Raw genomic sequence first — 22340 nt, 5'->3', positions numbered from 1 at the left:
CCCCTGTGGGGAGCTGAGGAAGACCATAGACCCCTGGAGCCCTTGACACACCCAGGAGAGGCCCATCAGGCCCTGGGGGCTTCCCACCACGGGCTCTGAGTCACTGACCATGACACCTAAGAGATCCGAGATCCTTAGCAGACAGATGGGCCCTGCCTGATGGGAGCTCTGAGGCAGCAGACCCCAGCTCTTACCACAGACCCTCTTGCCTCCTGACGCCACGCCTCTGCTCTTCTCTGCCCCTCCTCACACCCAGCTCCTTGGTCTCTAAGCTGGTAGCTGTCATCCCTGTGGCCTTGCCTGTGGCCCTCTCCTCCCCAAGGCCCCTCGTCCGCTGGCTCCCAGGCCCACACGCTACTCATCCCCACCCACTTCTCCCACCCTGGTCCAAGGCTGACCTGCCACACGGGTTCTGTGTGCTTGCCAGACTTGGCTGAGCTGCGGAAGGAGGGCTGGGAGTGGGGCTTCTTGAGGTTGTAAATGGCCACGTTGCCGTCGTAATGGCCCACCACCACTAGGTAGGGGTGGTCCACGTGCACGTCCAGACACAGGATGCCGCTCTCACTGCTGAAGATGTATTCAGGGAAGCTGGGGTTCTTCATGCTGTAGAACAGCAGCATGCCCCGGCTCTGCTTCATGAAGTCATCTGTCCCAGGGAAGAGGGCGGTGGTCATTGGACAGTCCCTGCTGGGGAAGCCCCGGCCCCTCCTTCACAGGGTGGACAAGCCCTGCCCTGTTCTGCCTCTGACAGAGAGCATTCGAGACCTCTCGGGGCTTCATCTACTCTGTCCGTGAGACAGAATCATGCGACTTGAACCACTCCCCTTCTCAGGGTTCACGAGAGGATCCAACAGATAAGGTGACCGGACATATCTGAGGGACGGACAGTCATTCTCCTTAGTCTCCCTGGGGTACAGGAAAGGGGGGGGCTGCAGGCTCAAAGAGTTGTTAAGTGAAGAATCTGGGTGGGCTTGGGAAGGAGCAGTATCCTCAGAGAGGGTTCAGATGCCCAGCCCATCTCCTGCCCTTAGGTGCTGGGATAATGGCCATGTACCCCTCATCCCCAGCCAAGGACAGGGCTTCAGTCTGGACTAACACGGAATTGCCTGTAGGAGTCCCACACTAGCCACCTGTGGGCATCTTCCCAGACCCTCTGGTCCCACAGTCCCCAGCTGCAGCCTGAGCCCTAGCTCTAAGCATGCTCCCAGATTCGAAAGGTCCCAGGCCAGCCAGTCAGGCTTCCGTAGGCCACGGTGCTATCCCTCTGGCCTGGGCGCAGCCTTCGGTGATCAACAGTGGACCGCTCAGCAGACGTCCTCCTCCCGGCCCGCCCCATGGCAAGGGAACGCCTCCCACACTCCTTCATTCTCCGCACACTTGGCGCCCATCCTGATAACGCAGTCACTGAATGGAATACAGTCCCAGCCCTCCATTCCTGCTCTCCTGCCACCAGCCCAGGACCCTTCCCAAGCTCAGAAGAGCCAGAGCTGGAGAGGTGGAAGTGTAGAGCAACCCCCTGTCTTGGGGGCCCTGTGCTGAGGCAGCCTTTTAGCTCCGCCGGCCCCCCAGGGCTATCTCCTCTGCCCCCGGCCACTGCAGGCCTGGGCCCTCCTCCCAGGGTGGCCAGTCCTGAGGTGAGGAGCCCATGGGCGGGAAGGATAGGGAAGCAGCCCCAGCTTGGTGAGTTTTGCTGAGTCATTCTCTCTGTCTTGTTCCTAAGGCTGCCCGTTTCTTGAGGGAGCAGGTGACTGGGCTGGGCTCAGGGACAGTCTGGGCTGGGCTCCCTGGACTCTGGGCATGAGCCCAGCTATGACCAGGTCCCAGGTATCCTCACCCTGGGCACTCGGCAAGCACAGCGGATGCTTCCTGGGAGCCAGGGTTAGGGAGCAGGGAGCAGCCAGGAGCCAGGCTGGCCTTAGGTGGGCAGAGCTGGAAGCTGAGGCCAGCCGGCCTGCCCACCAGCGCAGCTGTCTGTGGGGGAGCCCACCTTCCCTTGCCATGGCTAACTGTCACCAGCTCTGGGACTCCTGTCAGGAGCCCCTCCCCTGATCAATTGCACGGGAGTCTTCCTGTGTGAGGAGGGGGCTGCCCCTGGAGTGGAAGGTACGAGGGTCCAGCCTGAGCCACGGGGAGGGCACGCAGTGGTCCAGGAAGGAAAATGCTTCTGCTCTGGGGAAAGTGAGGAAAGCCAGGTTGGGTCACCCTGTGCCCGGCACTATCTCAAAGACTGGCCTTGAGGTGGGGGATGGGAGCTGGCAGTACCTCACCCCGTAGGGCTCCAGGCTGGGCCCCAAGGGCTGACTCTTGAATTCAGGGAGAGATCTGCAGTTGGCTGAGGGGAGTGTCTTTCCCACCCTGACCACGAAGGGCTTGAACCGGGCAGTGTGACAGTCACTTGCCGTTCCTTTAATTCATGACCCAAATCCTGAGCACCTGATCTGGGCCCTCCCCCTGGGCTGAGCCTGGCAGGGACAGGCACACCCCACTGGAGACGTGGGCTTGCCCTCAGCGGCCCCTAGTGTGGTGACAGGGAGCCAGACCCCGTGGCTGAATGGGCAAGCCCTCGCTGGGTAATCAAAGTATTAAATGCCAGGCCAGAGGTGAGCTGTAGATGCCCTTGATGTCCAATCTGGCCTTGATGCCGGGCAAGACTGACAGAGTGGGAGTGCGTGGGCCAGCGGGCGAATGAAAGGCCGGGTGGCTGGGTGAGTGATGCTCAGGCTGAGGACTCAGATGCTCTCCTTATGGCACCAAGGGGCAAAGGCAGGCATGACCTCACACTTGCTCTCACTGTGCCACGGTATCTGGCCCCTTGAGGGACAGCAGTGATGACTCACTTTCTCTAGACACGCTTCCAGCCCCCCGTGCCCCTGCACACGCAAAGAGCCTTCATGACCAGTGGAACCAGGAAAGGAGGGTTGGAAACCCTAGGTCGGCTTAGTAACTCTGCAGTGAGGACCTCTCTGACCCACTCACAGAACCACTGGGACTAGACACTGAACTATGGCCCCCAGATTTTATAGGTGGGTAAACTGAGGCCAGAGGGGAGAATGGTGTCCCCTAGTGCATTAGACCCATTGCTTGGTGTTTGCCACACCCAGTAGCCTGTTTATCGCTGCAGTTACTCTGCTCAGGGTAGTGGCACTAATCTGATCTTTACATGGAGGTGGAGAAAGGAGGAGAAGGGGGCACCAGACCTGTTGGGGTAGTGGGGCGACTAGCACAGCCAATCCTTCCAGAATCTGGACTAGAGAATGTGTACGGGCCAGGGCAGTTAGGCATGACGAGAGGAAACTTCTGGCAGAGAGAAGCGTGGATTTCACGAGGCAGGGACACAGAGAGCAACCAGCCACACTAAGGCCTGAGGTCCTGCCTGCGTTCCCAGGCCACATGCATCCTGGAAGTAAGCCCCCCGTTCTTAACCTGGCCCTAGGGGTCTCTGCTATTTGCAACCAAACAAGCCCTCCTGACATAAAGATCACAGCTTCTAATCATGGCTAGACCATGTGTTTCCTGAATTCCAGTTCAGGGCTTTGTCTGCCAAACCTCACCAGGAAAGCAGAGAAAAATTCTCATTCAGCTGGGGCTTCCTCTCCACTCTGTCTTATTCTATGATCTTCTCACGCCCGTCTCCAGGCCCCTATGAGACCTCACTGTTCCATTCTCTAAGTGTGCCCAATGTGACATCACTGCCCTAACCTGCAACGGTGCCAGCATGATAGCATCATCTTGTCTTCTAAAAGTCCTAAAATGACATCACTACTCAGACCACCAATGGTCTCCATGTGATATCGTTGCTCAGGCTACCAGCAGTCCTAGTGACATCATCGCCCAGCCTGCCATCATTCCCAATATGATGCCGCCAGCCAGGTCACCAGCAGTCCCAGTAAGACATTGGCATCAAGGTCACCTACAGTGCCTCAGTTCCCAGTGAGAGATAGAATCCCATCAGGCTCAAGGCTCGCTCAGAGAGCCTTGGGCCCTGGGCCCTGGGGTACTTTGTCCTGAATCCCACAGACTACCTGGCTCCCCAAAGCAGGACCGGAGGGCCCAGTGACACAGATGGGAGCCCCCAACCCCACACTCCATTACATAGAGAGGCAGGAGCCCTGAAGTCTGGGGCCAGTGAAGGAATTCCAGGTTATTCTAGGCCATAGGATTTCAGTGAGTATGTGTGGCTGGGTGAAAGGGAAAGAGGAATAGAGGAAGGGAAAGGGAGAGAAAGACGGAGGGGAGGTGGGGAGGAGAAACCACGTGGGGTGTGACCCCAAGACAGGGGGAGAGGGCCGCTGGCCTGGCCTTAGCTCCACTTTGCACTTTTGCCCTTCTCCAGGAAGCCTTCTAGACCGTTCAGCCTCTCCTCTTTGAGTGCCCACCCTACCCCCAGGAACTCCTCTACCTGTACAGCATTATTACAGGTGGTTGTGAGCAGGTCTTTTCCTTAGCCTGCCTCCAAAGGATGGAGTGAGGGAGCATGCCCTGGTGTGGCCCAGCAGGCTTACTCTCTCCAGTGAGAGAGTTGCCTCCTGCTAACCCTGCTCTGCTGGATAATCTCTAAGGCCTCCCTGACTCTGACCTTCAATGATCCACGAGATTTGGGGGAGGAGAATCAACTCCCTAATAGAGCCTGATCTGGCAGTTCTCAGAAAGCCATGGTCTCAGGGGACGGGTGGCTTAATTCCACCATAGACCAAAGCTCTCACTGCCCTCAGCTCCCTCTCCCAGGGCTCTAGCAGAGTAGTGCCCAGTGAGGAGGATGGATGGATGCCTTCTTGGACTGGCAATCACCAAGTGTGGGCCTCCGCCCCACAGCTCTACCCCTGCCCTACAAGGAAGAGCTCTAGATCACTCTGGAGAGTTCTGGCTGTCAGGAGAAGCCTGGGCTTCTGCTCAGGATTTGGGGAGGGCAAGGCAGACAGAGGGCATGTTGGGGCATCTGGCTAAAGCCAGGTCAGTGGTCAGAGGGAAGTAGATGCCAAGCTGGAGAGACAAGGATACCAAGCCAGTGTCGGTCAGCAGGCCTCCTCCTCTCTTCCTGAGGCTCCCAAACGAATCCAGCCCAGGGCTGACTCTAAGGCAGCAGCTGTTTAATGACTCCCTTATTAAGGCATGAAAAAGGCACTCGGAGGGGGCTGTGGTAGGCAGAATAATGTCCCCCAAATGTCCATGTCCTAATCTCCGGAGCCCATAAATATGTTACTTTGCACAGCAAAAGGGATTTTGTAGATGTGATTAAATTAAAGACCTTGAGATGGGGAGATTATCCCGGATTATCCGGGTGGACCCAGTGTAATCACAGGGGTCCTTATAAGGGAAAGAAGGAGGCAGGAGAGTCAGAGGAGGAGGTGTGACAACAGAAGCAGATATCGCAATGATGCAATTGCTAGCTGGAAGGAGGCCACAAGCGATGGAATATGGGCAGCCTCGAAACTGGGAAAGGCAGGGAAGTGGATGTTCCCCTAGAGCCTCCAAGGGGAATGAAGTCCTGCTGACACCTGACTTTTGCTCGGCAAAACCCAGTTTGGATGTCTGACCTCCAGAACTGTAAGATAATAAATTTGTGTTGTTTTAAGCCATCATGTTCACGGTAATTTGTTACTTCAGCAATAGGAAACTAATACGGTAGGTTTTCAGGGAAGGTTGACCCAAACTCCACTTTTAGGAATCAGAGGGAGAGGCCACTCAGGATGGCTGTTCTCTTGCTCTCTGCACATCCCCTGATCAACCAGTCCCTGCTTCACCTACACCTTAATCACATGACCATCTAATTCCCTTAATCATAGGACTTAATCAGTAACTACCTACGTGCTTGCCCCCTGCCACAGCTGCTGGTTTCGCTGGCGACTGATGAGCCAACCTGATGCCAATTCCCCCTATAAATGGTAGCCTCCTTCTCCCCCAGCAGCAAGGATTGTGGCCATGTCCTGTGTGCAGTCTGCCATACACGGTGTGGGTGTTGCTCCAGGACCTTTTGCTTCTGACTTGTAAGATTCCCTAGCCAATAAGTTGCGGGTGTCTCCGTCACTTTCTCTGGGCTCCTTCTTTGGTCTCACAGCTGGGCAGTTACCAGGCTTGCAGGCCTGTGGGGTGCAGCCCAACAGCCCCGCAGATGGTACCTTTTTCTGGGGTGGTTTGGAAGCAGTCCCTCTAGAAGTCAGGGGGATGGAGGCAATGATCCCCAGCTCTTCTGATGACAATAATGAAACCCTCCCTCAGTTTCCCACACCCCAGCCCTGCCACCTTGGACTCCAGGAACAGATATGCCCCTTGGGTTAGGATTTTCAGTCTCCAAAGGCAGGGGACTGGCCCAAGGCTGCCCCCAAGAAAGCACATCTGTGCTAGAGTGTTCCAAACCTCCAGTGTGCCCCACAGACCGTGGTGCCAGGCTGGATCCAGCCTTCCAGGTAGCTGGGCTTTTCCGAGAGCTCTCACCTGATTAGAAGTCATATTTAAACAGTGTGGGAAATAAGACCACAGCCTTGGAGACAGAATACATCAAGCGGGACATTTAATTTGATTTAGGGAAAATGAGGCAAACATTTGAGAACCTAAATAACTAACCAGTAATTAACAATGGGAATGCCCTTGCACTACAACCCGGTGAGCACAGTGGCCTTTATGGACTGTATTTACAAAGAGACCTGACAACATAATTAGTCCTGTAAATTTTACACAGCCTGCAGCTGAGGAGTGATGGATTTTGTGTGCGGGGGATGAACGGGGAGAAATGAGGTGGATGAATTTCCATTTTCAGTAAATGAAATTAACACTGCTTAATTAGTGAAGCTGACAAATAAATGATCAGGAAAGATTTAAATCCCTACAAGTGCATCCCTGGCCTGGGCAGGCTGATGGACCGGCCAGCAGGGGGTGGGGCAGAGTGGGAATGGGTTTAGCGCTGGGACTCAGGGCCTGACTGGCCTCTTTTGAGGGTGCTGTCCCTCAGAGGCTGGGCTGAGGGACAGCTGGCTCTTCTGCCTTTCTAAGATGTGTCCTGCTGGGAGGCTTCCTCCCCGTCTCCTGTGTGATAGCCAGTCAGGACCACACAGTGTCTAGGATCTGTTCCACCATCCCTGCCCAACAGACCACAAGGAGTCCCCATTTCCCTGCTGTGAACTGCCTAATGGGCTGGAAAGCACCCCTTCAGTGCAGCAGGCTGATATAATTGCATCCCATGTTTGCCCCGTGGGCCAGCTCTTCCTAGACTACCTCCTTTGCCTTCCAGTGTTCCTCCATCTGCTTTCACCTGCTGACAGCCTTTCTTCACTCTGCTGAGACAAGGAGCCTGGCCCTAGAGGGCACCCCAGTCTCTGCCCTATATGCAGCCTGACATGTCCACTATCTGGTACCCAGCAGCCACGAGGGGAGGTGGGTGTGATCGCTTCTGTGCTGTTGCAGGTAATTGCCCAGGCTCTTTTCCTCACCTGCTTGCTCCTGGCCTGGCTCCAGACGACCAGCCTTGGCCCCAGTCCTTCCTAGGGTGCATGCCTACCCCTGCCCAAGTCTTATTTGGCTGGGTCAGAGAATCAACATCTGGGAATTCCAGGCAAAAGGAGCCCTGGGCTGAGCTCATCAGGGTCAAACCCAACAACAAACCCAAATTCTCACTTTAGAGTGTGTCCACAGGAGGCCGAGTCTGATAATGGGAGGTTGGCTGCTGGGAATTTCCAAAGACAGTGTGATGGGTGCTGGTGAGCCAGCTGCTCCTCACAATGACCCCGTCCAGTAACTAGGGTGCCTTTTGCCTGCCTCAGCTTTGCCCCTCTTTCTTCCAGGCAGGCACCTGGGCACTTGTGAGCATGGGACTCCCAGGGGCGACCTCAGGAGCGAATGCAGGGGCCCGTCTGCATTCCAGCCCAGCCTGGCTCTGCTCAGGCCTCCGCAGATTGATGCTGACACGTACAAGGCTCTGGAGAATAGATGCCCGTTGGAAAACTGGTCAACAGCTCCCATACCAGTGACAGCAAATACCACCGCCGCTGCCGCTGCCGGGCCCAGCTCTCTAAGAGAAGAGGTAGGGGCCTTGTCTGATACCCCTCTGTCCCTATAGCTCCCGCTCTCTGCTCAGGGCCCCGGAGGGTCCTGCAGGAAAGCTCAGAGACAGAATGCCAGACAAGTCAGCAATGGTTGTCCTTTATGTGCGAGTGGTTCCTACAGCTCATGGGGCACATTTGCTGCTTTTCTTCCACGCATGTCTCATGACGGCCCTGGGACAAAGGGCCAGCAGGTGTCAGCCTCTCCAGGTCACCAGTGAAAACACCAAGGCTGAGAGCAGCTTCTGGCCCCAGGTCATACCACTGGGAAGTGACCTTCCAGCCAGAAGGTCTGCAGCTGATAGCAGTGCCATCCAGGCACGTGGATGTGGCCAACAAAGGACAAAGAGACCCTTCCTGGGTGTGTGCCTGCCCAAAGGAGGCCTCTGGGCCTGTTGGGCTTGGGGCCATTGATTCCTGGGGGGTGGGTTACTCTTCTCCACCGCTCCTGGCTAAGGCTGCCCCCGTGGACAACCTCTATGTGACCCCAACCAGCTGACGACCCCTCCTGGCCCTCAGCGAGAGGAGGATAGGGCTAGAGCTGAAGCAGTTTCTCCTCCCACCTGCTGGGGAGCACCCCACATCCCTACCTCAGTCCTGGGCAGAGAGCCTGGGCTGATCAGCCTCAGAGAGGGGTCCACACCCACTCCTGGGAGGGCCTGCTCAGCCCCCCACCCTGTTCCCGGCCCAGTAGCTGCAGCAGAGGGGGAGGAATGTGCTAGTTCCCTGCCAGAGGGGGTGGGCGCTTCCCTCTTGGCAGTAGCCCATCCTCAGGAGTGGGGACACAAAGCGGGCATTTAGGGCATCCTCAAAGGCGGCCCAGACCATGAGGCTGGGAGCAGCTCCAAGGGCTTCTCCCTGAGAGGAATGACAAACACCCACTCCTCCTGGCCCTCCCCTCCCTCCCTGACACTGGTCAAAGAATGGGCTGGGCGGACAGGCGGTCTGAGGGGCAGAAACCGGGAGCTTGTATGCCTGCCAGCCAGCAGCAGCTTGGAGAATGGGAAGGTTTTTCTGTTCGCAGAAGCTAATCCTCCTAGCCGGAAAACATGTTGTTCGCCTAGGGAGCTGCGGCTAACGTGAAGTATGGGGCCCTCTCCCGTTAGGAAGAGGGAACGCCCAGGCCAGTGCAGAGGCAGGGGCTTCTGCAGGGACCAAGGAACACGAAGGGAAAGCAAAGTGCCACACGGTTTCCACTGTGCTGCCTCCTGCTGTGGGGTGATGGAACCTGGCGGGGACGGGAGCATCCCGGAAGGCGGTGGTCTCCCAGGGTTCGGGGCCAGTGATGAACATCAAGTGCTTGCCCCCCTTCCCCACCCCGCCTGCTCCAGGGCCTGCTCAGGAAACTCTCCTCCTTCAGGCCTCACCACCAAACCCCTCCCCAGGTCTGGTCCAGTCTACCTTCTCATCCTTCTCAAATCCACTTCTCCATCTCCACCCCACGCTGGTGGTTCAGATCCTGCCATCTCTCCTTGGGATGCCTCCCCAGTCTCCTAGCTGGTCTCCAGCCTCCAGTCTCACGCCTGCAAATGCCCCCTGCAGAGGTTGTGTCGCAGCCCTTCTCAAATTCCTTCAGTGTTTTCCCCTCCAGAGAAGGTCCAAGTTTCCTGGAATGGCTTACCAAGCCCTTTGGGGGCTAACCCTGGCCCCCTCTACAGCTTCATTTTCTCCCATATCTCTCAGGCCTCCAGACCTTTGCATATGCTGCCCCCTCTGCCAGAAGTCCTCTCCCCCTCTTCCTTTACCATAATCACTCCTTCGAGGCTCATTTTGGCATATTCCTTCATCCAGAACTAATTGCCAGTATGACAGCGGGTCTTCTCCATTACACTGTGAGCACGCTGAGGGAGCTAGACTTAGTCATCTTTTGTATCTTTCACACCTGGCAAAGAGCTCTGCACTGAGTAGGTACTTCGTGTTTGCTGGTTGAGTGAGAAAATGAACAAATAGGCAGATTACTTACAGGAGCCATGTCCCACTGCAAACAGATCATTGTACTTTGGATTCCTGCAAAAGAAATAAGAACCCCTTGGCCCGGGAACTGGACATGGCTCTCCCATGTACAGTGATGCCTTAACTACACTGTAGACATCTACTGTTGAGCTTAGAGACCCGGGACGATCCCGTAAGAATCCCAGTCTCACTTTTTTCCGTAATGCTACGCGTCAGCTTCAAAGTGATTAAGCGCGGTAGAAGCGCCCTGCTCAGGGCTTGGCACGCAGCAGGCGCTCAGGGATTCCAGGTTTTCTGCAATGTTTATACTCACCAGCAGAGGGCGGTGACGGCCAGGCGCTTGGCTTTGTCATTTTGGAACTTCCAGAGAGGCAGCAGCGTACCCTCCTGGTCCCGGTATGCGTCAGCGGCATCCTCGTAGTACTTAAAATCTTAAACACACACAGGCTGAGTCAGCCCTGGGACTGCCACTTTCTGTCTGGACCTCCTTGGCCAAAACAATTAACCTCTTTGTATTTCAGAGTGGGAATAGTAATAGTACCTATCTCAAAGGACTGTTGTGAGGATTAATTGCTAATATATGTAAAGTACTTAGAAAAATACCTGGCACAGAGTAAGCTCTCTACAATGTTGTTGTTTCTGTCATTGTTGTTTTTGGAGGTAAATTACATTGAAGTGGCTACGTCCTCGAGGATAATAATTCCAGGTCTGTCCATCTTCATATCCACTGCCAAGCCCCGCTGGAGTGAAGCTGCCTGGCTCCCTCAAGGGTCCTTTGAGCTCAAGTTCATCTCCTGCCCTACATTGTCTCTACCTCCCTTTTCTCTAACTTAGGTAGAAGCCCCCTCCATACTTCTACTTGTCTAAACCAGAAATCTTGGTAAAAACCTTGAATGATCTTTTTCCATCATTTTGATAAAAACCTTGACTGATCTTTTTCCATCATTTCTCCTGTTTTCCTTCTGATTATCTTTTTAGTCTATTCACTTCTCTCCAGACCCATAGCCACTTCCTAGGTTCAGGCCCCAAAAGCCATCACCCAGACTCTTACGCCACCCTCCTAGCTGGTCTCTCTACCTCCGGACACTCCTCCTCCAGTCCGCATTCTGCAGAATAAACCACCTCCCCTACTTCCCTGAAAACCCCTCGATGGCTCCCCTTGAACAGGGGCTCCCTGGTCAAACCGAGGCTCCTGGCCACTACTTCCATGTCATTTCCAGCCAACTGTTCACCTACCCTCTATATCAAACAGTGTCTAAAATGTCCTGCTCCTCCTGAAAACTCCCACTCACTCTAGATCCAGATCAAACTTCCCCTGCTCTGTGAGGCCTTCACTTTCTTGCTGAGCAGAGTTCACCTCCTCCTCCATCCCAGCCCTGCCTCTCGTCTGCTGAAACGTGTGTCAATACAGCGTTGCCTCTCTTTATCCTTTTGCCTGTCTCCCGCCCGGGGAAGACAGCTCCTGGGGAGCAGGAAGCACGTTATTTTCATCTCTGGACCCGCAGTGCCTAGCACAGGGCCAGCCACAGAGCAGACACCTGATGACTGTTCAAAGAAGGCAACAAGATAGATCAACAGAAGGGAAATGGTTCTCGGTCTTCTTTCCAACCCATTAGAAAATGATCCTCTTATCCAACGTGGTCAAGGACATGCTCAGGCACGGCCCCGGCCTCTCTCACAACGCCACACACTTGGAGGTTTGGGGACTACATTTAGCCCTCAAAAATGGCTCAGACAAAAAAAAAGATTAGAGTGGTCAGAGGCATGAGCCTTGATCACATCAGAGATCCCTGAGCTCAGACTATCTTTGAAAAGACTTTGTTTCAGAGAGGAGATTAATTGGTAACACTTCGCTGTTTTCACTTCTTCCCAAAGGGTAGAGTGTATGCAATTTTAAAAAACCAAGGTTCAATGCTTATGTGACTGTGTTCTTATAAATGAAAAAGGTTCACCAAGGCCAATTTCTCCATGGATATTAATCATGTTTGCAGCTCTTTGGTGGGCTGATTGCAGAGTCTGGGTTTCAGGAAGCCAAGCTGTGTGAGTGACAAATTCATTCACAGCTGCCGTGTACTTTGACAGCTTTGAAAAGCACTCAAGGTCGTTTTCCAGCCTGAATGATAACAAGGGGGCTTGTTTAGGCTGCTGGTCTTGGCAGCCCTGGTTTCTCTGTCCCATGGGTGAGCAATGAGCATCAAGTCACCAAGAAGAGCCCTGGGCTGTCAGCAGAGGAGACCAGCCAGCAGTGGGGAGCTGCCAACTGTGGGGAGGCAGCTGCTCCAAATAAATGCACGACCTCTTAGGGAAATACAAGCCACTTGGGAATGTGCTGTTCATGCCATGGGAAGGATTCCGTTTCCCTGGCTCTGTCAAAGACACCAGAATTTCCCAGGCCCCCAGGATTTAAGCGTTTCTGAATCAATCTCTTTCTTCACCTCGTCACTAATTAATCACTCACATGGACCTATTGAGTGTTTATTTGAAATGTCCCTTCCAGCTCAGTGGCTCTGTGGCCTCGTGCTAAAGTGCTTAGGCTATGGATCCAGGGGGCCTGTGTTCGAGCTCTGACTGTGCCACTCACACCTCACACTAGCTGTGTTTTCGAACAAGTGGTGACATTTCAGCCTGAATGTCTCATCTCTAAAATGGAGATAATAGTGGTTTTCACCTGACAGTGTGGCTGTCAGGATGAAATAAAATAATACATGTAAATCGCACAGTACAACGCCTGGTACATAGGCCATTCCCAGGGAAGGCTGGTGCTTGCTGTTCACTGTTGTAACTGCACCTTTTTCTCCAACCCTGATGATGCATTCTGGGTAAGGTGCAGTGAGGCCCACTCTACCCACACCGGAACCTCACCCTCGCCTCTGCCGCTGTATTCTGCCCAGTGGTACCCTCCTCCAGCCCTGCTCTCCTCGGGCCGTGTCCCTGCCTGGACAGTATCTTTGAACTCTCTGCAGAGAAAGCTCAGATTCCCTGCATGACATTCAAGGCCCTTCCTTAACTGGCCCCGACCAGTTCTCCAGCCTGAACTCTCACCACTTACCAACAGAGCCTCTGTCGGGGTCACTGAGCCTGCTGCCCCTTGACCCCAGAGTCCTTTCCAATTCATTTTCACCGCTGAGTCACTGCTCGTGCTGTCTCCTGCCCAGCACATCTGCCCTCTGCTAACCTCCCACTCAAACTCTGCTTATCCCTTGGCATCCAGCTCAGCCCTCCCTGAAGCCTTCCTTGACTGCTGCTACCCCTCCCTTCCCCTCCTCCATTCTTGAGGATCCCCAGAGCAGTTTCTGTCTGCATTCTGTCACTTGTATGGTCCCTAAGCTGGACAGAGTAGAGAGCAGAGCACAGAATTAGGTGGCTTAAGACCTAGGTTTGGGTCCTCTCTGCCTTTCACTAGTCAGGTGGCCTTGGCCTTAGCTTTGTCGTGTGTGAAGAAGGGATAAAAATCTCTGCTCTGCCTCCTCCCAGGATTGTTAGAAAGATGCTGTGAAATCCCTAATGTGCAGATTTTTTGCTGCACCATTGTCAGATCTCATCACCACACCCTTTTTTTTCTTACGCCATTGTTCCTGTTTGACCTGTGTTAAGTCTTATCTCCCTAGTGACATCCAGAGAAGGGATTATTTTTTCTCCCCTTGCACCTGTAGGACCTAGCATGGGACACTCAGATACTCGTTTGGTATGAGGGATTTTTAATACAGGTAATAATAGTAGTTGCCAGCACTTTAAATCTAACCTTGAGCAACATCATCGTATGTGTTCTGGTTGACCATCCGCTCCACGATTTTAGCAGCTTGGGTCACTTTGGTGATGTCATCACTCTGTGGAGATACAGGAGCCACAGGTCCTAAGCCAGCATCTGGAAGGTCATGCCCTGAGCCACAGCCCTGACTTACAATTGGTTCAGCAATGCCTCTTTGACACCACCCACCCCAGATAGCTCTGTAAAGGTATCTCTTTGTGCCTCAAGGCCCAGTTCTCCCCAACATCCTCTTCTGGGAACGCCCAGCTCACAAGTGGCACAAGGAGTCTGCACTGCCACACTTGGCCTCTGAGCAGAGCCTGCCTCTTGCTCTTTCATCCTGAGCTTATTCTGGGGAAGGCGTATCTCTGAGCACAAGACAGGGCATTGAAGAGAGCCCAGGAGGGGTATTGGAGGGGACAGCAGACAGGGTAGGTAGGAGACTTCTTTGGTGGGGACAGAAGTTTCACCAGCCTGAGCAACAAGGGCTCCTGTTAAAGTTCTCAGAGATCTTCTGGTCCAACTTACTTAGTCAAGAGTTGAGAGGACACAGAGGCCCAGGGAGAGAAAAGAGACCTGCTTTTACACAGGGAGTACAAGGCAGAACTGACTCCTAACCCAGGGCCCTGTCCACGGCCCAGGCCAAGGAGAAAGCATGAAGTTTCATGTCAGGGGGAAATGACTCAGACTCATTCTGAACAAAAAAACAAGATCATCACTATGTGAAATTCCATAACGTAAACCATTTAACAGGTTAAAAGAGGAGCAAAGAGTTTGGGGCTGGCAAGAAGGGCCTAAAGAGTTTAGGGCAGGTGGCAGGAATGAACCAGTGGAGTGGACAGCCCTCCAGAAGGGGCTCCAGAGGGCCAGGCCCATGGCTCTCAAAGATGAGATTTCCCAGGACTGACAGTGTCAGGCAGTGGTTAAGAGAGCGGGTTCTGGGACCACACAGACCTGGATCCCCATCCCATCCCACAGATTAGGAGCTGAGTGGCAACTTTAGGTAAATTACATCTCTGTGTTTTAAAGCGCTCTGATACAGTGGGGATGGATAATGCCACCTGCGTCATGGGGTCATTGTAGGATTAAATGTAATAAGCACCATGGTGTTAGTAACCCAGTGCCCGGTGGTGATGGTGTGGGGGTGTCAGAGGAAACATGCGGCCCAGTGTGGTGGGGGATTACTTACAAAGTCACACGTGGGGGACTGCCTTTGAGACTCATCAGTTTTCAAACCGACTCCAAGCTTATTTCAGAAAACCGACCAGGGACATTCACTGGAGTCTCATAATCACAACACTCAAGAGTTCACCTGGTCCCAGCCAGTGCCCCCTATTCCCTGACCCAAAGCAGGAATCCTTGCCCCTCAGCAGCTTCCTGGCAAACATCTCTCCCCAAGTCAGGCAGTATCTTGTACGGTCAGACAGCCTGTTAGCTGAAACCTCCTTCCCTGGGTCTTATACCCATGGTCCTAACTCTGTCCTCCAGCCATAGAGACTTGTGTGCCAGATGATAGGTCCTCTGATGTAGGAGGACAGCGCCTCATTCCTCGAGTCAGCACTCCTTCAGGCGAACCCTCCCAGCTCCATCAGCCATGCATGGCATGTTAACAGCCACCACCTGTCAACCAGTATCAAGCAAGTACTATTTTAGGGGCTGTGCATATATTATCTTGGGTTCTCACGACAGTCTTGCAAATCAGGTATCATTAGGCTGTCTACAGATGAGGGAACAGGTTTTAGAAAAATCCAGCTCCATGGCAAAGCCAGGACGTACACTCAAATCTGTGGACTCTAGGGCCTGTGCTCTCAGCCCCACACAGAGAGCCAGTTCCTACCCAGCCTTTCCTGGTCCTGGGAGACTCAGGGATCCAGATGCGCTCTGAGGAGAGAGTATGGTTCCAGAAACTATGCTACTTGAGCAGACACAGCTCTTTGTTGGTTCTGACTGAACTTGTGGCCTCTGAGCCCTTTCCCCCTTTGCTGGCCTAATCTCTCAGATAAGACAAACTTACATTCATTTCTGTACATTTACCCAAATCATTAGTGAGACAGAAACCTGAGATCTACCACTGCAGACCTTCCGACAGAGTATCATGAAGTTATTCTGCTTTTTCTCCTCCCACACACTTGAGTTTTATACCAACCTAATCAGATCTGGGTCTCTGAGAAAGGGGTATCACTCTGTTCATGTGCTGGGCCTCAGCAAAGGGGAAGGCAACTGCCACCCCCAATCTGCTCTACAGATAGCCTGGCCCGGTACTTGGGATTCCCAGTTAGAGATCAATTCCCTTGTGGGGAGGTTGAATAGAATACTAAAGTGTTAACTGGCTATGTTATACCCCCACTGTCCTGTTCCACTGTCTTTCTTGGTTCAGAGGGCTGGAATCTGCCTGCATCACAGCCTTTCATGTGAGCCAAGCTGGAAGAACCCAGTGTGGTCCTGCCTCCCTAGATACCAACTCTGGTAGGGCTGAGACCCAAGGACAGTTTTTCAGTCTCAGTCACAGGGATCTTTCTTCTGGTCTGTGGGTCCTGGTGACTGCAGTTAAGGTTTCTTTAACCAAGGTCCCAGAGCCCATAGCCAAACCCCTGATGGATCTTCAAGCGAAACTGGACCCAGGCCAACGGCCCCTCGGAAGCCCCTTACCTCTAGGGAACGGTATAGGGAAAGTTAAGGGTCTGGACAGGGCAACCTGCAGGGCAGGGACTTATCTTTCACCTCAGGGTTCCAGTACTCAGCATGGTCATGATCACCAAGGGCTTGCTCTGTGATTAAATGAAACTGAATTGGGCAGTTCCTATTAAGCCAGGGCCGGGAACCCTCAAACCTCTCCTAAAATGTGACTTTTCACGGGCATACTTCAGACAAAGGAAGAGTATGATCTGGCTTCTATTCTGGAGCGGAGCAGAACGGCTTCCCTGAGAGCTGTCTGGGAGCTCTCCGAGGTGCTGAACTTGACCCTGGCTTCTGGTGGACATTGTCCTTCCCTCCCCACTGCACGTCAAACTCATCCTGATCTCCATAATGGGACTCTGGCTCCTGACACAGCTCTCTCTCTACTGAAGGGACAAATGTGGCCCCTCAGCATCTCCCTGTGGTGACCCTCCCTGCAGTGACCTATCACTGTTAACTTCCATGATGATCTCCAAACCTATGCTGGCTACACCCACAGTGAGCTCCCAACCATGACCTCTATTATGACTCTTGCATAGCTCTTCATGGCAAATCCATCATAGGGTTGCCATACCCATTGGCTTGGACTCTATGATCAGCTGTGATCAGCTCTGACTTGGCTCCTGGACCTGAAGAATTGAGTGCAAGTAAACCCAAAGACTGAAGGTCCAAGAGAAAATCACCCTCCCAAACCCCATGAACTTTTGGCCAGGGAGGTGGTGCCTTATCCTCACATGCCACTCTGCCCTGGGAAGACTCCCAAGCTCTTCCAGGGTGCACATCAGGCTTTTAATAACATTCATGTCTTCTGTTGCTCCCTAGCCCAACAATCCTGAATTCCTGCTAGCCTCCAGACCTATATAAAATTGGGGTGATCTGTGGAATGCCAGAGGCAGTTATAGCTCTCCTCACACCTTCCCACAAGGAAAGAACTGTTCATAAGTATCATTAGCATCCTGCCTTAAGTGTCTGTGAAGTCCTCACAGATAGCCAGGCTTCTGTCTACCCAGGAGCCAAGGTACCACTCAGTCATTCTCTGTGACAGAGCCATGGGAACCATCACCAAACCTGGGACTCCATAGATGTCATCTTCCTCATCTCCATCTTTCCCACTTTTTTAGCCACTGGGGTCTTTGTCTTCTCCTTCTCTTTAGTCTTTTCCTGCTTCTCAAGCTCTTCTATGTAGGCATCATAGATCTCCCACTAGGCAAGGGAGAGATGAGAAGGATCATCTTAGGGCAAAATCTTCACCCAGCCAGCTCCTCTTCAGCCTTTAGGGCTTGAGGAGTCGATCTTCAACCCGTCACAGGTCTTCATAGTATCCTCTACTTGGCCCACCTTAATTATGTATTCAGTGTCTGTCTTCCCTGCCGTCAGCTCTAGGACAGGAATGAAGGGGCTCTCGGAGCACCCCGGGGCTGGGCTTTCCACCGTGCAACCCAGGGACTCAGTTGTCAGCTGGAGATCAGTATCGTTCCAGCCTACCACCTCCACTAAGGCAGACAAATGGGCAAAGATCAGCTAGCTCACAGTTTTCTTAGTGATTTATGAGACTCTGAACTAGGAAATTTTAAAAATGACTCCCCCTGTAGGGATGGGATAAACATATTGGCTCAGGCTGGCTGTCTACAGCCCTGATCAAAACTTCTCAGCATAAAAAGATAACCAAAAGTAAGGGAACCCCTGCTAACTGGCTCTGACAGTAAGAGAAGCCCAAGGATAGTAGCAGAGGAAGCAGCATGGATCTGGGGCTGGGCAAATGCCCCAGGCCGCACTGCGTGCTCCCCAGATCTGAGCAGCCACTGCTCCCTGGAGGCCAGATAGGAACACCTTACATTTAATAATTCACCCATGGGCCAGTTCTCCACATTGCACTGTACTTCAGTGTTCATTCAGAGCCCTCCAACAACCCTGTGAGGTCGCTTGTCATCCTCATTTGACAGAGAAAGGGACTAAGGCATTAAGGGTGACCTGATTTGCCTAGGATCTTGCAGTGTGAGCCGCAGAGTTGGGCACTGAGCTCAGGTCACCTGGCACCATATCCTGCCCAAATCAGCATGGCTATCCAGTGGGACTTGAGGGGGAAGGAGCGTCTGCAGGAACACTGAAGGCTGCTGGATGGGCAGGGTCAGAGTGCTAACACTTCAGAGTCAGCTGTGAGGTGCCACAGGCTGTAGAGGATCCAGGGGAATGAGTGTTTTCCCCAGTTTGGAGGAACTCCCAGAAGCCATACCTGTTTCCCCCTTGGACAGTCCTGCCCTGGGCTGATATAGAGCTCTCTGGGTGGAGACCTACTGTCTCATGTGCCTGGAGTTCAGAGACTGGACAAGGAGCAGGGAGGTGGGTGGATAAGGAGGGCAGATTTCCAGAGGGATCTTTGACCACGCCAGTCTCCCTTGTTGCCGAGGGAGCTAGACAAGGATACAGAGGGGGAGGGAGTGATGGCTTTTAGATTGGCCCAGGGTCTCACCTGATTGGCTGTGGCTGAAAAGTTTGTCCTGGGAGGAGGCTCCATCTGGCATTCTCGGTCCTAGAGAACATCGACAACAGATGACCCACAGAAAGCCCTCAACTCCTCTCACTTAACCCAATGGTATATCCGCAGGAAAAGCATTTTTGTTGGAGCTGAGGAAGGGGTGGGACACAGCACTGGGGAATTAAAGAATGGCCTGGGCAAAGGACAAAATGACATGGTGAAAGCCTAAAATTTCCATCCAGGGCTCCTTCAGAAGAAGCCTAAGCTAGAAAGTAGGGGCAGTGAAGTCTGATTGTGCCAGTTTCAGCCAAGAAGAACTCCAACAGGGGGATGAACAGATCTGCAAGAACTCAGCCCTTGGCCAGCCTCCAATGCTGGACCGGAGGTCAACCCCTGGGAGGCCATTGGGCTAATATTCCTCACCTTGAGAAGGTTTCCCCCTAATACTTTGGTCTCTGACTCCACCAGGGGAATGCACCCCCTCCCCATTGTGTATCACCCAGATTACTGAACGTCAGCTTAGGGACTACAGAGGGTGGTTAGGAGCCGCCAAAACCCCACCCTGTAGATTTCTGCCCTCCTTTCAGGTTGATTTGTGGAGAACACTGCCTTAACATATGTGAGTCTCTCACCTGAAACCCTGAGAGATTCTTTCAGCCTGGTACTCAGGGTCCTCCACACTTATGAGCCAGGGAACTACCAGCTAGTCTATCATGGAGACCATCAACTTCAGTCAGACTGGCTCCTAATCTTGACTCCCTGGCACATTCTGGCCTCCCCTCCCTTCCCCACATCCTGACCTTCACTTCAAGGCCGAATTCAAGTTTCAGGCTCTCAGTAGAGTGACCCAGCCTCCTTGTTACTCCCTCTGAACTCCTGCCTGGATGACTTTCTGGGACCTGAACACATGCTCCCAGCTCCCCCGGAAGAGCGAAACTCTTCCATCTGCCCTGTCACCTGCCAGGCTGAGGGCTGCTGGTGCTGGGTCAGGCCTGCTCCCTCCCCGCTATGCACAGTGTGGAGCTGCGAGGGGAAGGGGCTCGGGGGAGGGGGGGTTGCTCTACCCGGAGGGGGTTGTTGAAGGTCTGTGAGGCCCTCTCACTGAAGTTGAACTTGTTGGTGACCTTTCGTTCCTTGGGCTGCTTAGGAGTCATCGATTCTTCTTCGGCCATTTTCTCAGGTGCCTGGAAGGAAAGACCCACAGGACCAGGACTCAGCTGTGAGAAGAGGGTGGTGCAGGATGGGGAGTGGGGAGAAGTCGTGTCCTGGGAGAGGATGGAAGTGGGAGAGAGTGATTATGCCAGAGGCGTTGGCACCTGAAGTCTCTTAACTTCTCACCTTCAGCCCCCAGCCCCAGCGAGTCAGCCCTGAAGCCTCCAGCCATAGCTGGAGCGGGAAGGGGTGGGATGGAGAGCAATATGATACTGAACCTCAGCGGCAGGCACATCTGTTTGACTCCCAGCTTCAGCTTCCTTGGGCTCTTCTTCTTCTTCAAGGATTTCTGTTTCTGAAATCACCACTTTGGCGGACTCCTGAGAACCTTAGGATATTGGTGTTGAGCTCAAAGTGCAGCCCGCTCCCCCATCCCCTGGCGGGGTAAGGCCTTCTTGGTTTCTGCCTTTCAGAGCTCGCCTTCCCCAGGGTTCTCCTTGGCCTGAGCCTCAAGGGTTTGCTCCCAGACCTACCCAGGACAGCCAGCTGTGAGACTTTATGTAAGAAGAGGCTCTGCAAAGTTCTGGCTTAGCCATCTCCTCCCTAGAGTGCCCAGAGAAAGGGGACCACGCTCTAGGCTGCAGCCTCAGGCTGGCCCAGAGGCTTACCTGCTGCTAACTCATGGAGGTAGTGCTGTCGCCTTCCTTCATCCGAATCTTTGGGGATCAGGTTTCCGACTTGGCTGAAGTGAACTGCCAGTTGGTCCACAAAGCCGATTAGCTTATATGTGCCTTCCTAAGAAGAAAGGGGCTGAGTCAGACCAGGGGTCCCTGAAAGGGCTGGAATCAGAATACAGTCTGCCTTTGTTCTAAAGGCCTAAGATAGTCCATCTATTAACAGAATTATAACTTACTAAATCCTCAGTTAACCTGAAGTTTTCATTGCATTGCCAGTTTAAAGAAGAGAAAGCAAATGAAATAAGGTTTTTTTTTAAGTTCTCATGAAGACTTTTTTTGCTTTTCTTTTCTTTAAAAAACTTTTTTTTATACAGCAGGTTCTTACGGTTATCTGTTTTATACATATCAGTGTATACATGTCAATCTCAATCTCCCAATTCATCCCACCCTCCCCTTCCCCCACTTTCCCCCCTTGGTGTCCATATGCGTGTTCTCTACATCTGTGTCTCTATTTCTGCCTGGCAAACTGGTTCATCTGCACCAGTTTTCTAGAGTCCACATATATGCGTTAATATAGGATATTTGTTTTTCTCTTTCTGACTTTCTTCACTTTGTATGACAGTCTCTAGGTCCATCCACGTCACTACAAATGACCCAATTTCGTTCCGTTTTATGGCTGAGTAATATTCCATTGTATATATGTACCACATCTTTATCCATTCGTCTGTCGATGGGCATTTAGGTTGCTTCCATGACCTGGCTATTGTAAATAGTGCTGCAATGAACATTGGGGTGCATGTGTCTTTTTGAATTATGGTTTTCTCTGGGTATATGCCCAGTAGTGGGATTGCTGGGTCATATGGTAATTCTATTCTTCTTTGGAGAGAAGTCTATTTAGGTCTCCTGCCCATTTTTGGATTGGGTTGTTTGTTTTTTTAACATTGAGCTGCATGAGCTGTTTATATATTTTGGAGATTAATCCTTTGTCCATTGATTCGTTTGCAAATATTCTCTCTCACTCTGAGGATTGTCTTTCTGTCTTGTTTATAGTTTCCTTTGCTGTGCAAAAGCTTTTAAGTTTCACTAGGTCCCATTTGTTTATTTTTATTTTTTTAATTAATTTATTTTATTTTTTTTAATTTTTGGTTGTGTTGGGTCTTTGTTGCTTCACGTGGGCTTGTCTCTGGTTGTGGTGAGGGGGGGGCTACTCTTCGTTGCGGTGTGCGGGCTTCTCATTGCAATGGCTTCTCTTGTTGCAGAGCACGGGCTCTAGGCATGTGGGCTTCAGTAGTTGCAGTACACAGGCTCAGTAATTGTGGCTCGCAAGCTTTAGAGTGCAGGCTCAGCAGTTGTGGTGCATGGGCTTAGTTGCGCCGCGGCATGTGGGATCTTCCCGGACCAGGGCTCAAACCTGTGTCCCCAGCATTGGCAGGAGGATTCTTAACCACTGCGCCACCAGGGAAGCCCCCATTTGTTTATTTTTGTTTTTATTTCCATTATTCTTTAAAAATTTTATTGAAGTATAGTTGATGTACAATATTATATGTTACAGGTGTACAATATAGTGATTCACAATTTTTAAAGCTTATGTTCCAATTATAGTTGTTATAAAATATTGGTTATAT

General features: G+C 52.5%; 1 protein-coding gene across 1 annotated transcript in view; it reads right to left on the bottom strand.

The window, feature by feature from the left end:
• DNAI1 (dynein axonemal intermediate chain 1) overlaps positions 1 to 22340 on the bottom strand; it is a 61823-nt gene that overhangs the window by 12364 nt on the left and 27119 nt on the right. Inside the window, exons 5-13 of the mRNA XM_007100726.2 lie at positions 20707 to 20833; positions 20317 to 20426; positions 19951 to 20070; positions 18881 to 18940; positions 17479 to 17613; positions 13729 to 13813; positions 10300 to 10417; positions 9997 to 10040; positions 399 to 646 (exon numbers count right to left, since the gene is read on the bottom strand). Of these exons, the coding sequence (XP_007100788.1) occupies positions 399 to 646; positions 9997 to 10040; positions 10300 to 10417; positions 13729 to 13813; positions 17479 to 17613; positions 18881 to 18940; positions 19951 to 20070; positions 20317 to 20426; positions 20707 to 20833 (1047 nt within the window). The remainder of the gene's footprint in view (positions 1 to 398; positions 647 to 9996; positions 10041 to 10299; positions 10418 to 13728; positions 13814 to 17478; positions 17614 to 18880; positions 18941 to 19950; positions 20071 to 20316; positions 20427 to 20706; positions 20834 to 22340) is intronic.

The sequence above is a fragment of the Physeter macrocephalus genome, chromosome 9 (genome assembly GCF_002837175.3).
Source record: "Physeter macrocephalus isolate SW-GA chromosome 9, ASM283717v5, whole genome shotgun sequence".
NCBI classification, from domain to species: domain Eukaryota; kingdom Metazoa; phylum Chordata; class Mammalia; order Artiodactyla; family Physeteridae; genus Physeter; species Physeter macrocephalus.
Note: the sequence above shows the minus strand (reverse complement) of the source record. Positions and strands in the feature narration are given on the sequence as shown.